This window comes from Trichomycterus rosablanca, chromosome 16 (assembly GCF_030014385.1).
Source record: "Trichomycterus rosablanca isolate fTriRos1 chromosome 16, fTriRos1.hap1, whole genome shotgun sequence".
NCBI lineage: Eukaryota > Metazoa > Chordata > Actinopteri > Siluriformes > Trichomycteridae > Trichomycterus > Trichomycterus rosablanca.
Window position 1 is genome coordinate 14,947,739 of NC_086003.1, and position 16,269 is coordinate 14,964,007.

The window sequence follows — 16,269 nt, forward strand, 5'->3', positions numbered from 1 at the left end:
CTGACAAGTGACTGAATAGCAGGGATACGACTGAGACAACATACAGCTTCATGCTTTATATGTAGTGGATTTACGTATGTGGTTCTATGTGTACATCTGACCTGTTTGTGCTTTGTTTGTATCTGTTGTTGTTTTCTTAGTAATAACAGTAATAATAACGGAGAAGTAGCAGAGAGGGAGGACTCAAGTAGTCACAGTGGCTCAGAAAGCAGCTCTGGATCCGAGAGTGAGAGCGAAAGCAGCTCTACAGACAGCGAGACCAACGAGCCACCCCGTGCGGCCTCGCCCGAGGTGATAATCTTGCACTTCTAGTTTCATTACTCCTTCATTTTCATAAGGTCAATATTTAGATTTGCTAATTATGCTGGCTATGTAAGGAAGGTGTCAGAATACACAGTGCATCACAGCTTGCTGTGCATGGGGCTGCATAGGTGCAGACCAGTTTGCATGCCCATAGTGACCCCTGTCCACCATTGAAATTGCCTACAAAGGGCATGTAAACATCAGATCCAGACCACAGAGCAATGAAAGAGCGTGGCCTGGTCTGATGAGCCACGTTTTTGACTCGCGCCAGAAGGTCCTGGGTTTGATTCCCAGGTGGAGCAGTGCGGGTCCTGTTTGTGTGGAGTTTGCATGTTCTCCCCGTGTTTGCATGAGTTTCCTCTGGGAGCTCCGGTTTCCTCCCACAGTCCAAAGACATGCAGTCAGGTTAATTGGAGATACAAAATTGTCCATGACTGTGTTGGATATTAAAGACTTGAACTAATGAATCCTGTGTAACCAGTAACTACCAAGTAGGGATGCATCGATACTATTTTTTCCCAACCGAGTACGAGTACAAGTACATGTATTTTTGTACTTAACGATACCGATACCGATACCTATTTAGAATACCGTTTTTTTTTTTAAACAAAAACACACGTGAGAAGTTTAATGATACCACGTCCAAAAATGCACGTCAACAAGTAGCGAGTGATCAAAGTGTTTGTGCGCTGATGTGATGAAATCAAGGAGGAAAAATAAATGAATCTGAGTGGATTTGGCAACACGAATAGCATGGATTGTTCTGTAGTGAGTTGGAGGTTAATAAATATTTTTGCAATGTTGGTGTTTTGTTGTTATGTTTTGTAGAGAACGATCAGGTCAGAAATACTGTAAAACGTGTGTGTGCCGGTATATAAACTATATTAAGCCCCTGTCCCACCTGTTTACACTCCTCTCCTGCGTTTCCCCTCACACCGTATCTTGCGTTCTCATTGGCTGTTCGACATGTCACTCATTCCCAGTCGCACATCTCAGATCAGATATCTGACGCAGAGCCGTAGTTTCTTTCCACCGCTCTGATCTGACGTGCTAGAAAACTCGGCGAGCCGGTCGGATCGAGTTGTTGGATAGTTCACACTTAGCGATCGAGAGCCGAGTTTTGATCGCCGAGCGAACGCCGAGTTGCTCCCGAGCCGGCAAATCTAGCGCCGACCAGTCGCCGAGCGAAAATCAGGGCAAAAATCATGTAGTGTGAACCAGGTATAACGCAGCAACGTGCACTAGGCACACGGTATCGGATGTTTAGTATCGGAGCCTCGTTTGCGAGTACGAGTACAAGTTAATGAGTGCGGTATCGGGCAAACACCCGATACCAGTATCGTACTCACGCATCGCTAAACCAAAGTGTGTAAAACATGGCGTTAAATCCTAATAAATAAATACATTAATTAATTAATTAATTGACTCGCTCAAGCACACAGACCAGTCTTGGAAGTATCCATGGCCATAGTTACCCAGTAAGAATTTCCACATTTCCATAAACAAAACTATACCATTGCTACTCCTGAACAAGTAGTGCCATGACTGATACACACCACCCAAACCCCCTACCTCCACACATCCTTGCACATATGCAGTAGCTGACCACTTTTTTCACTTGCACTAGGTGTGTTCATATGAAGATTTGTATCGCACACGAAGAGTAACACACAGATCCCCATGATTCCCCATTTCTGTGCGGGCACTATTGATCAGCCAGCAAAGCTTGCAATTGCAGCAGTTATGTGGAATCCCCTTAGGCGTTCCCACCCTCTAGCGAGCCCGTCATTGTCTGTTTAGGCGCCCGACCTACCGGTAGCACAGCTGAGATTTGAATGAGTGATTTTGATATGTCATCTCTGGTGGGCTAGTGTGTTTTACTGCTGTATCATTTGAGCACCCTAAAATCATATAATAATAATAAGTTGTAATGCCCATTACTGGTTTAATGTCAGTGAGGATGTCAGTCTTAGCCCGTATTTTAACGGATACCTTTTTCCCCCCCTCTGTACCAGCGTGAACAGCCTTTGGCCAACAAGTGGCAGCTGGACAACTGGCTTCCCAAAATGGAGGACCGGGACACCAGCGCTGCCCGAGGCTACAGCGGCAGTCAGGGTCCCAAAGACTCCGCCTCCACACCAGGACGGGATCAGCGAGCCAACCAGAAGAGCTCAGAGAACAGCCGAGGGCGGCAGAAATCACCCGCGCAAAGCGCCGAAGGAGGCACCGGTACCACTCAACGGCGCTCTACGGGCAAAAAGGCGCCCAAGAAGGCAGAAAAGCCCGTCGTAGCAGAGGAACAAAAAGCCAGCCTGAAGGTAGAGAGCGAGACTCGACCCGAGACACCCCAGCACCGCGCAAGAGCACCCAACAAGGGCCCACGCAAACCTGCCGCCAAGAAAGAGCCCAAAAAGGAGGCTCGGGCCCCTCCAGATAAGCGCAAATCCAAAACACAGCCGGCCAGGACGACTCAGAAGTCACGAGAGTTTGTGGAAACGGAACCGTCGTCATCGTCAGACTCGGAGGAGGAGGAAGAAGAGAGCGCGCCATCTTCATCACATACTCCGAAATACCCTACCAGTGTTTTTTCTCCCATGGAGGAGAAGAATCTTCTCTCGCCGCTTTTCGAGCCGGAGGAGAAACCACCCATACCCAGACAGCTGCTCGTGACCATTGACCTCAACCTGCTGAGCCGAGTGCCTGGCAGGGTTTTTAAAGATGTAGAGATAAAGGTGGAAAGAGACTCACCTGGTGAGGGGAAGGACACTCAGAAGCAGCCTGCAGAAAAGGGAGTCAGTAAGGGCAAAAGGAAGCATAAGGTAATGACAAGATTTTATTGATGTGTCCAAAATTGTTATTGTGTTGAAATACCTAAACTCATTAAACTCGCTCATCACGGAAACACAATTTACTGCTGTACTGCACAATTTTCACATGTGCACTTTTGAAAATACAGTGGAACCTTGATTTAATGGACTAAAAAGTGTGAACACTGGTTGTTTTTTTTTTTATGGGGTGTGAAATTTACGATTATACAGCACTAAAATCCACAAAAGTGCTAAACATGCACATATGATAAACACATTATGATCAAAATGAACAATATAAATAAATATGCACACATGTAATGTAAAACCTGTAAATAAATATGCACACTCCTAGTTTTTCTAGACTTACATACACCGATGAGGCATAACATTATGACCACCTCCTTGTTTCTACACTCACTGTCTATTTTATCAGCTCCACTTACCATTTAGGAGCACTTTGTAGTTCTATAATTACTGACTGTAGTCCATCTAATTCTCTACATACCTTTTTAGCCTGCTTTCCCCCTGTTCTTCAATGGTCAGGACCCCTACAGGACCACTACAGAGTAGGTATTATTTAGGTGGTGGATCATTCTCAGCACTGCAGTGACACTGACATGGTGGTGGTGTGTTTGTGTTCGTGTTAGTGTGTGTTGTGCTGGTATGAGTGAATCAGACGCAGCAGCGCTGATGGTGTTTTAAAACACCTTAATGTCACTGCTGGACTGAGAATAATCCACCAACCAAAAATATCCAGCCAACAGCGCCCCGTGGGCAGCGTCCTGTGACCACTGATGAAGGTCTAGAAGATGACCAACTCAAACAGCAGCCATAGATGAGCGATCGTCTCTGACTTTACATCTACAAGGTGGACCAACTAGGTAGGAGTGTCTAATAGAGTGGACAGTGAGTGGACACGGTATTTAAAATTCCAGCAGCGATGCTGTGTCTGATCTATTAATACCAGCACAACACACACTAACACACCACCACCATGTCAGTGTCACTGCAGTGCTGAGAATCATCCACCACCTAAATAATACCTACTCTGTGGTGGTCCTGTGGGGAGGTCCTGAACTTGAAGAACGGGGTGAAAGCAGGCTAAAAAGTATGTACAGAAACAGATGGACTACAGTCAGTAATTGTAGAACTACAAAGTGCTTCTATGTGGTAAGTGGAAGCTGATAAAATGTACAGTGAGTGTAGAAACAAGGAGGTGGTTTTAATGTTATGGCTGATCTATGTAAATAGAAATGCACATATGGAATGTACAACCTATAAATAAATATGCATACTCCTTTCTTTAGACCTACGTATATCACTCACTGTCTGTTTCTTCACACCATATTCCTCACATACGTGAGGAACATAATAAGTTCAAACATTTCAGCAATACCATTATGCACCCTCTTTTGCTTACCACTTCTTTTGACTTTCGAAGCCATAACTAAGCACTACAACTTGCAAAAATTAGGCATAATACACAGAAAAAGGCGAGAACAAAGCAAGCCTCCCTGCAAAACAAAGCCTATCACTCATGTAAACAGAGAGACATGTGCCGGCTAGCTGACAATTACTGAACTGCTGGTCTTGGTACGCTTCTCGCTGGAATTTTAAACCAATCAGACCGGACATTTGGCTTTACAGATTTTGTCCGTTAAATGAAGGTCCGTTAAATCGAGGTTCCTGTGTACTTTGTAATCTTTTATTTTTTTTTATTTTTTTTTATTATCTATTTTTTCCCACTTTTTCCCCCCAACTTTTATCCCCATTTTAATCGTGTCCAATTACCCTGATTGTGTCCTCTAAACTGATTCGACCCTTTTTGCCGCTGACTGAGGACGCCACTCAAGTGAATTGCGCCCTCTCCGGCACACAGTCAGTACAGCCTGCGTTTTTCACCTGCACGAGCCGAGTTCATACACCGAGAGACACTGCGCACGGAGGGTCACACCCCCCTCAATGTTATTCCTCAGCCCTGTGCAGGCGCCGTCGGTCAACCAGCAGGGGCCGCAGTTGTACCGGTTATGAGGACCTATGCTCCGACTCTACCCCTAAGCCCCTGAACAACAGCCAAACGTTGTTCATACTGGCGCCCAACCCAGTCGGAAAGGTAGAGCTGAGTTTCGATACGATGCATCTAGAAACCCAAATCTGGTGAGCTAGCGTTCTTTACCGCTGCGCCACCTGAGCGGCCTGTACTTTGTAATCTTGTTGCTTTTTGGGGTTTTGACAGCTTGGTTGTTGTGTTTGTAGAATGAGGACAATCTCAAACCAGATAACAAGAAATCTAGGCTGGAGGAGAAGTCATCGCACCATAAGCCGAATAAGGAGTAAGTGTACATATATGCTTCTTGTACTGTGTTTGAAGTCATAAAATTCAAATCTTATCAGAGCCACCGACCTGGCCTGGCGTCCACACTAATACAGTTGGGCGGGGTCTGTACCTGCTGCCGCTGCGATATCTGATCTATGGGACAGGTCCGGACGGCTGTTGGGGGGGGTTTTCGTTTGGGGTCATAGGGAGCTTAGCAGGTTTTTTGTGATATTAATGTGATACAGCTCTGTGTGGAAACCAAACACTAGCAGATGATAAGGCGCCAGTGTTTAGCGAATGATTAGAGAAGCAAAACACTCTTCCTGGATCATGACTGAAGGTGTGCAAACGATTGGAGGTTTGCTTATGATTAAAGCATTTTGACATCACTTAAATTTAGGGCTGTCGTTAACGCGTTAAAATTTTAATCGTGATTAAAAAAATTAATCGAGATTACAATTTTTAATCTAACTATTTTTATTTGGCTGTTTGTGCCACATACATGTGTGTCTCTGTGGTAATTAACTGTATTTCAGATGAATTGGGATATAAAGCGCACAAACTGTCCGATGATAAACTACTTTTAGCGGTTTTCACTTTTTTTACGTGTTGATGAAAAGATTAATGAAATCACGCAAGCTTTGTAACGAGTATCTCCATTGGCTGCTAGAGCTGTCCATCAAAACCGTGTAGCTCCGCCTCCTCCCCCTCCGGTAAAAAGTGAAACTCTGCGTGATGTTTCATCTCTACAGTTTATTCAGGTTATTCTATCACATGGTTATAAACATGATTTATATTTGTGATGTTTGTAGTTTTTTTTAAAACACATTTGTATCTGAAATTTATATGGACTAAGCGTTTACATGGACAGTTTTAATTAACACTTTTTTTTATAGCTACAGTCAATTACTTATAGATAATGTCTGCTAACTTGGCTGTTTCAGGTAATTATAGATGTTTAAATGGTAATTTAGAACAATATTTCCCAGTCTTGTTTCTGCACAAACACAGTATTAAAGGGTTTTCTTAATAGATCTATGAAATAATCATATCTGTGTTTTGATGCTTTATTGATGCCTTACATTAGATCAAAACATAATGATTGGTGCACCTGTTTTCAGTGTCAGGGTTATAAACAGGAAAAGATCCTCACTTTTGTCAGATAATGTGCTTTCTAAAATGAATTTAGATTTAATAATTTTATCATATTTTATTAATGTTTTATTGGTAAACACGTTCTTGCAATAACAATGTGCATAACTGTTAAAATTTTGCGTAATTATTAGTTTGCGGTTAATTGAGATTAATCGCGATAAATTTTGTTCTTTAATCGCGATTAATCTCGATTAAAAAAATTTATCGCGTGACAGCCCTACTTCAATTACAAATGATACTAAAACTTTACTTACTTTTTTTAATTAGCTATGCTGCTAGTCCTATTCCCAAACGTACCATTATAGTTTTCCATGAATTTTCGAAATTCATGTTTCCAAAAGGTCAGACACTTTGTGCAGTGGGAAATGTTTTAGAGTAGAGGAAAAAGAGATTCATGACATCTGAATGGATCAAACATGACATCTGTTCCAGGTCGTCAAAGCGGATAGAGAAGGAGAAGGAACCTGTGCCATCTCCCTCCATGACCCTCCAGTGCACGCCCAAGTCTGAGAACCAAGGCCGTAAACGTACTGCCAGCCAGTCATCCAGTTCACTGCCGAGCAGTGCCAGCAGCAAAGAGGCCCCGAAGAGCAGCTCCGGCTCCAAGCACCGCAAGGGTGATGACAAACAGAGCCGCAGCAAGGACACCAAGGTTTGAGTTTGATCTTCTGCTGTCCCTGACTTCATGGAAATGACATTATGATTTAAACCACTTTAGTCTTAAAAGGCATAAAATTCAGCATGATGTTTAAAGCTCATCCCAGGAGAGACAGACATATGTTCATACATAAGTACATGTGTATACATGTGTGTGTATATTCACATATCATTTTATATATACAGTGTATCACAAAAGTGAGTACACCCCTCACATTTCTGCAAATATTTCATTATATCTTTTCATGGGACAACACTATAGAAATAAAACTTGGAAATAAGTTAGAGTAGTCAGTGTACAACTTGTATAGCAGTGTAGATTTACTGTCTTCTGAAAATAACTCAACACACAGCCATTAATGTCTAAATAGCTGGCAACATAAGTGAGTACACCCCACAGAGAACATGTCCAAATTGTGCCCAAAGTGTCAATATTTTGTGTGACCACCATTATTATCCAGCACTGCCTTAACCCTCCTGGGCATGGAATTCACCAGAGCTGCACAGGTTGCTACTGGAATCCTCTTCCACTCCTCCATGATGACATCACGGAGCTGGTGGATGTTAGACACCTTGAACTCCTCCATCTTCCACTTGAGGATGCGCCACAGGTGCTCAATTGGGTTTAGTCCATCACCTTTACCTTCAGCTTCCTCAGCAAGGCAGTTGTCATCTTGGAGGTTGTGTTTGGGGTCGTTATCCTGTTGGAAAACTGCCATGAGGCCCAGTTTTCGAAGGGAGGGGATCATGCTCTGTTTCAGAATGTCACAGTACATGTTGGAATTCATGTTTCCCTCAATGAACTGCAGCTCCCCAGTGCCAGCAACACTCATGCAGCCCAAGACCATGATGCTACCACCACCATGCTTGACTGTAGGCAAGATACAGTTGTCTTGGTACTTCTCACCAGGGTGCTGCCACACATGCTGGACACCATCTGAGCCAAACAAGTTTATCTTGGTCTCGTCAGACCACAGGGCATTCCAGTAATCCATGTTCTTGGACTGCTTGTCTTCAGCAAACTGTTTGCGGGCTTTCTTGTGCGTCAGCTTCCTTCTGGGATGACGACCATGCAGACCGAGTTGATGCAGTGTGCGGCGTATGGTCTGAGCACTGACAGGCTGACCTCCCACGTCTTCAACCTCTGCAGAAATGCTGGCAGCACTCATGTGTCTATTTTTTAAAGCCAACCTCTGGATATGACGCCGAACACGTGGACTCAACTTCTTTGGTCGACCCTGGCGAAGCCTGTTCCGAGTGGAACCTGTCCTGGAAAACCGCTGTATGACCTTGGCCACCATGCTGTAGCTCAGTTTCAGGGTGTTAGCAATCTTCTTATAGCCCAGGCCATCTTTGTGGAGAGCAACAATTCTATTTCTCACATCCTCAGAGAGTTCTTTGCCATGAGGTGCCATGTTGAATATCCAGTGGCCAGTATGAGAGAATTGTACCCAAAACACCAAATTTAACAGCCCTGCTCCCCATTTACACCTGGGACCTTGACACATGACACCAGGGAGGGACAACGACACATTTGGGCACAATTTGGACATGTTCACTGTGGGGTGTACTCACTTATGTTGCCAGCTATTTAGACATTAATGGCTGTGTGTTGAGTTATTTTCAGAAGACAGTAAATCTACACTGCTATACAAGCTGTACACTGACTACTCTAAGTTATATCCAAGTTTCATGTCTATAGTGTTGTCCAATGAAAAGTTATAATGAAAAGTTATAATGAAATATTTGCAGAAATGTGAGGGGTGTACTCACTTTTGTGATACACTGTATACATACACTCACGTATACATACAGTGGTACCTTGAAACTCGACGTCAATTGGAAACTCGACGTCAATTTAAAGGCGTTCAGTTTCAAGGTTTTTATTCCCGTAAGGATGTATGGAAAACCTGTTAATGTGTTCCATGGTCCTGTGGAACTGCTTATATTTTAGGCTAATGTAAAATAACAGGGTTGTTTTTGACACTTATACACTGAACATAACCCAAGTATAGTATAAAACACTAAACTACAGTTAAAAATTAATTTAAATTCATGTATCTGACAAGTTATTGATGTTAATATTGTTTAACCTTTTCTTATCCCCTTTTTAGGAGAAGAGCTCCAAGAGTGAGAATCAGCTGGCGGTTCCCCCCCTTACCTCAGACGGTTCCAAGAGGTCCAAACTGCTCTTTGAGGACAGGTTAGTAGTCTGTGTGGTAACTCAGTATGTGGGGTGTTTCATTTATTCATTCATTCATTTACTGTGTTTTACCCCTGCTTTATCCTGGTCAGGCTCACGGTGGGTCTGATTCATTGGGTGAACACACCGGGCAGTCCATCACATGGCAAATACACACACACTTGGGGCAGTTTCTATTAGCTTCACTTGTGGACTTGTTGGAGGAAACTTACATGGACACAGAGAAAACATGCAAACTAAACACAAAAAGGACTCTGGCCACCTGGCAGGGGAATCAAACCCAGTACCTTTTTGCTGTGAGGCAACATTAATGCCCACTGTGCCATTGTGGTGCCGGATGTTTAACTAATAGGTGAAATGGTTAACAGGTGGAGTTTGTGTGTGTATTCCTGACAGGCCGTGTGTCTGATATAACCAGACACAAACGATATGGGTGCAGACTAATAGGTTAAAGGTTACCAGCCATTGTTAGTTACATGGCCAACAAATAATAATTTTCTTTGTTGGTCAAGCTGACACTATTTAACAAGCTGTGAAGCTGGCTGGTAACCTTTATGCCTATTAGGCTGCATCCACATGATTTACGGCACTGTCTGTGCCATTGTTTCCTAAAGAGTGACCATCACATTTGCCGCTATGAAGCATAATTTACCACTTAATCAGTTTGAACTTACAGCCAGTTTACCTCTAACCTTTTCAAAGCACGGCCAATTACAACAAATTGTTTGATGCAATCAGAAGCGAAGCACAGACTTGTGGAGAGAAACTGATTCTCACCGTCACAAAACTCTGAACTGTTAAATTCACCCTTAAATTTAGCATGACATTGTAAGAAAAATACAGCAAGGCGATAGTGAGCTGTGAAATGTGGAGACCGGGTTTGCATTTTATATAACAAGCTTTCTCATCCAGAAATGTTTTGCCATGCCAAAAAGAAAACCTAACACTTGTGTATTGTTTTCAGGGTTCACTCTGCTGACCATTACCTTCAAGAAGCCAAGAAGCTGAAACACAATGCGGACGCTCTGGTGAGGATATTTCCCTACTGCTTCAGTAACTTTTATTAAGCTCTTTATTTACATAATCCCTATGGAGTTTTTAAGACTAGTTTTTAGTCTGGGGCTCTTTCTAGGATAATATAAATAATAAAAATATAAATAATGTCCAAACAACATGGTTTGAATAGATAGTACAAGCAGCTCATGGTCAGGTGTCCACATAGTTTTGGCCATGTAATGTATGGAGTATAGGCAGTGATTCAAATGTACAACTGTGTCCAAGCCAGTGATTTTTTTCTAATACAACTGTGACTGTTAATGTGCATTTTTGGTGGATCAAATTACAATTTAGTTTATACATTTTTGCATTTTATGCAGATCATATAGAATAGTAAAGAGTTATTTATCATAGCACAGTTGCAGTCTAAAATTTAACACCCCACTTCCCCCCCAGAGAAATTAAATATTAATAATTAAGCTTTTCTAAAGAGCTAGATTTAGCTTTAAATTAAGTTGAAATTTTTAAGTTGAACAAAGAAAATGAATGATTGTAATGATAGTATTTTAGAAAACAGAATATTTGCCGCTTATGTGGCGCAGCTGTAAAAACACACGCTAGCACACCAGAGCTGGGATCGCGAATACATTGTATCGCGTATCAGCTCTGCCTGCCGGCTGGACTGAGCAACCACATTCCGTACTGTGTACGGAGTACTGTGTACTCTCCGTACACAGTGCTGATCCGCAGCTGATCTCGTCTAGTGTAGGTGACAAAATGCATACGGCAGCTGCCCACGTGTCGGGGGGGCGTGGGTTAGCTTCGTTCTCCTCAATCAGAGCTGGGGCCAGCATTAGTGGAGACGCAATCGGGCAATTGGATGCGCTAAAAGTCGGGAGAAAAAGGGGAGAAAATGCATAAACAAAATATTAAAAAAAAGAAAAACGAAACAAAATATTTTACATAATATTGATGATCTTAAAACCTACTGCCAGTCTGTATGACCTAAAGTTGGGTTACAGCACGATTAAAGCATTGGGAAATCATTAACCACCCTTAATTTGCTACAGTTGTGATGTGTTATATAAACACAGAAGGTCACTTAATAACCAGGGACTGGCAATGCACAATGCACACCTCTCTTGACCAAAAAGCACAGGAAGAGTTGACTGAAATAAAAGAATGAATTTGGATTGGTGTTTGTGACACAGTTCTATAGAGTGCACACTCAAAACCTGACCATATGGATCAGCTCAACAAAGACAAGGCTTAGAATCAGTCAGTTGTGAAGGTGGATCAGTGTTAATGTGGGGAGGTTTTTCTGCTGCAGTCTGGCAATCTTGACCGTGCGACTGGCATAATTGATTTTGATTTATTTAGAGAGGTGCCAGACTGTTCATTAGAGGTTATTAAGGCAAAAAGAAGTTCCACTAAGTACTGAGGCTGGGGGTTAGATAATATGGCACATGGATGTGTGTCAAGAGAACTTGATGTTTTTTATTTCTCACTCTCAAAGCTGTTTTTTAAGAGTTTGTAAAACTTCTTGTATATACATCTTTCTCCTGAAGGTGGACAGATTTGAAAAGGCTGTATATTACCTGGACGCTGTGGTCTCCTTTATCGAGTGTGGCAACGCATTGGAGAAAAGTGCACAGGAAGCCAAATCCCCTTTCCCTATGTATGCTGAAACTGTGGAACTCATTAAGTAAGTACACGCCTCAAAGCAGTGTGACCTATGATTTGTAATAGAGTTGTAAATTCTGTCAGGCTCTTTTAACAAATAACTACGGACTTGCTAAATTCACAGGAAAATGTGCTTAATATCATGGACCTTGTTTTAAAAAAATTTCACAGCAGTCATTAAATAACACATAAATTGAATGATGTCTGTGTTTTGTCACATCCCCCTCTGCGTCCACGTAATTGGTTTGGGAGTTTTCCTAACTCAGTTACCCGAGTAGTGTTGCTTTAGACATCTTGGACATTTTGTCTAAGTGATTTCTGGTGTAACCGAGCGTCTTTAGAGTTTGCTTAGTTTATAAAAAAGGAAATAAACTGTACGTAGACAAACTATCGGGAGCAGAATACTTTAGTTCTTTTGAGGCACAGCACAGACTACAGAGAGATGATCACGTGTGTAGAGAAGCACACTTTTTCATTGATTATGGAATCACCAAAGGGACAAAATGCACTCAATACGTGAACACATACATTCATTAAACATTTTCAGCACACATCACAGAAAAGTCTGTTACACTATTGTATTTTGCACCTTATATTTCATATGCTACAAGAATAAAAAATGTTAAATCACTAAACAGGCCGCTCAGGTGGCGCAGCGGTAAAAACACACGCTGCAACCAGAGCTGGATTTCGAGTACATCGTATCGAATCTAGCTCTGCCTTGCCGGCTCAAGGCTGGGTGGCTGTATGAGCAACGATTGGCCGGTTGTTCAGTTGGGGGAGCGGGACAAAGAGCCGGATGTGGGTCTCTCTCTGTCAGAATGCGATTACGACCTCTGCTGGCTGATTGGAAGTGCCTGCACAGAGATGAGGAAGAGTGCCCTTAGGGTGTGTCTCTCCGCATGCAACGCTAGGTGGCACAATACTCATCAATGTGTGGGTGGCAAAAATGCATCCGGCTTCATGCTCATATGTCGCAGGGGATGTGGTTTAGCTTCGATCTCCTCGGTCAGGGCATGGTTCGGCATAGACAGAGAGGAAGCACGATGCAAATCGGACAATTGGACGCGCTAAAGGGGGGGAAAAGGGGAGAAAATGCAAAAAAATTAAAAAATCACTAAACACAAACTCATTTCACAGTCCGTGACGCCATTTACACGGCTGTGAATTAGATAGGACCTTACAGATAACCAATCATTACTCGACGGTAAACTGTTATCCAACAAACTTAGGGCGTCACATCAAAACATTACCAAGTTTGTTAAAGTCTTTATGCTTTATTTATGCTTTATATCTCAGTGTAGCAATTATGGCTGTAAATTAGAAGAGTACTGCTTTACTGTTACCAGACAGAAATAAATAAACACGCTTAGCAAATAATATGAAATGCACACAGAACATATCCACATTGTGTTGGTTTCACAGCTCCACATGTACATAGTTGAACATACTGATGCAAAACAGCTTTACTGTTTATAGTTTAAACTAGGGGAATAATTTATATTTCAAATGCATCATAGCTCCACCAGGCAAAACAGCTTCACTGCTTATGGTTCAAACTAGGGAATAATTTATGTTTGGAATGCGTCATAGTTAAATCATGTAAAATGGGTTTCCTGTTCGAGTTGCTTATGCAGCATGTTGTTCTGAGACAGGGGTTCGTCTGTAAACACGGTGCATGATTCAATTTAATGCCTGTCGCATTCCCATTAAGTGAGAGTCAAGGTGAGTCAGAAATCACTTAGAGATCTGTAGCTCTGTCTGCTCTGTATTCCTATCAACTGCCAGATTTAAAAACACATGCAATGACTATTTAAACTGAACTTATTAATACCACAGTGACTTCTTCTGTTACTGGTTTATAGTTATTGTAATCATTAACCTCCTTAATTCATACTAGTGCTGTGGTTCTCAAAATGTGGTTAAACTGTGGTCCACTGCTTCTCCAGGTGGCATTCCAGATAGCCTTGTGAAATAAGCTGCATGCACTCAAGTAATATATTATTATCTGTTATTTAAACTTTGGTGCTGGTGTAGACTTTTTAGAGTACACTGATCAGCGATAACATTAAAACCACCTCCTTGTTTCTACACTCACTGTCCATTTTATCAGCTTAACTTACCACATAGAAGCACTTTGTAGTCCTACAATTACTGACTGTAGTTCATCTGTTTCTCTGCATGCTTTTTTAGCCTGCTTTCATTTCACTCTGTTCTTCAATGGTCAGGACCCCCACAGGACCCCCACAGAGCAGGTATTATTTAGGTGGTGGATGATTCTCAGCACTGCAGTGACACTGACATGGTGGTGGTGTGTTAGTGTGTGTTGTGCTGGTATGAGTGGATCAGACACAGCAGTGCTGCTGGAGTTTTTAAATACCATGTCCACTCACTGTCCACTCTATTAGACACTCCTACCTAGTTGGTCCACCTTGTAGATGTAAAGTCAGAGACGATCGCTCATCTATTGCTGCTGTTCGAGTTGGTCATCTTCTAGACCTTCATCAGTGGTCACAGGACACTGCCCACAGGGTGCTCTTGGCTGGATATATTTGGACAGTGTTTAAAAACTACATCAGCGCTGCTGTGTCTGATCCACTCCTACCAGCACAACACACACTAACACACCACCACCATTTTAGTGTCACTGCAGTGCTGAGAATGATCCACCACCTAAATAATACCTGCTCTGTAGTGGTCCTGGGAGAGTCCTGACCATTTAAAAACAGCATGAAAGGGGGAAACAGATGGACTACAATCAGTAATTGTAGAAGTGATTTTATATGGTAAGTGGAGCTGATATAATGGACAGTGAGTGTAGAAACAAGGAGGTGGTTTTAATGTTATGGCTGATCGGTGTACATTAGACAGCAAATGAGACAAACAAGTGAGTCCTTGACCTAAATCGATCCCAACTTCTTACTCAAAGCCCAGATATCCAAACCGAACCTCTTAATTTAAACACATTTTGAGAAGAACCCATCCAGTGGAAAAGACTATTAAGCTTAGATGAGTCAGACGAGGAAGAAGACAGCCAACAACAGGATGGATTGATTTAATTAAAGGAACCGTAAACGAGCCATTAAGAAGCCTGAAGACTCAAAGACAGGGATGCTCTGGAGAAACAATGTCCATATGGTCACTAGGAGTCAGAATCGATGGCAGCATGAAAAACGTCAGATCGAATAATGCCAGCTCTGCATCAATTATACAAACGTGTGGAGAAAAAAAGAGACGACAGACCATGTGACGTCTGGAGTTCATCTTGACATAGACAGCACTGCTAGTGTTTAAGAAATACTACTGACCTACTGAGTGCCTACTGAGCTGTGTGGCTATGAGATGAATTATGTAAAGTACTTGAAGGTATTCGTTTGATCGGTGGTTCCAATTGGTCTAAAACGTTTTGAGAACCATGGTACTTCTCTATACATTGTAATTGTAGCTTTAATTCTCTTTGCAACCTCTAGGTGGCCCGTTTGCGTGATTTTATAATGCGCTTGAATATTAAGCAGTGAAGAAAGACTTTGCACTTTTGTAAACGATGGTGTGTTTTATTTCAGGTACACTATGAAATTAAAGAACTACATGGCACCAGATGCTACGTCGGCTGATAAAAGGCTGACAGTGCTGTGGTAGGTAGAGAATTCACAGATGCACATCACATTAGCTAACGCAGATCATGTAATTTTCCTGTCCAACAAATTTATGGTGCCTTCTGGTTACAAGAAGAAATGCTCAGCCTTTCTGACAGGCTGCTCTAAGAATGACAGTCATCACTGAGCTTAAGTCTCATTCTTTTACAACCCCAAATCAGAAAAAGTTGGGACAGCATGGACTTTGACTTTTGTTTGATTGCAGACAGGATGAACCTGAGATATTTCATGTTTTGTCTGCTTAACTTCATTTCATTTATTAATAAACATCCATTCCTGCATTTCAGGCCTGCAACACATTCCAAAAAATGTTAGGACGCTAAAGCATTTACCACTTTATGTTGCCGTTCCTTTTCACCACACTTAAAAGACGTTTTGGCACCAAGGATACCAAGTGCTTTAGTGTTTCAGGTTTTATTTTGTCTTCTTCTTCCTGCAAACACGTCTTAAGATGTGCAACAGTACTCCACACATTCTCTATTGGGGACA

General features: G+C 42.3%; 1 protein-coding gene across 1 annotated transcript in view; it reads left to right on the top strand.

The window, feature by feature from the left end:
- The window catches only part of aff4 (AF4/FMR2 family, member 4), a 67,717-nt gene that overhangs the window by 43,432 nt on the left and 8,016 nt on the right, over positions 1–16,269 (top strand). The window contains exons 9-16 of the mRNA XM_063011066.1: positions 141–291; positions 2,319–3,122; positions 5,370–5,446; positions 7,018–7,237; positions 9,357–9,445; positions 10,410–10,473; positions 12,010–12,146; positions 15,688–15,759. Of these exons, the coding sequence (XP_062867136.1) occupies positions 141–291; positions 2,319–3,122; positions 5,370–5,446; positions 7,018–7,237; positions 9,357–9,445; positions 10,410–10,473; positions 12,010–12,146; positions 15,688–15,759 (1,614 nt within the window). The remainder of the gene's footprint in view (positions 1–140; positions 292–2,318; positions 3,123–5,369; positions 5,447–7,017; positions 7,238–9,356; positions 9,446–10,409; positions 10,474–12,009; positions 12,147–15,687; positions 15,760–16,269) is intronic.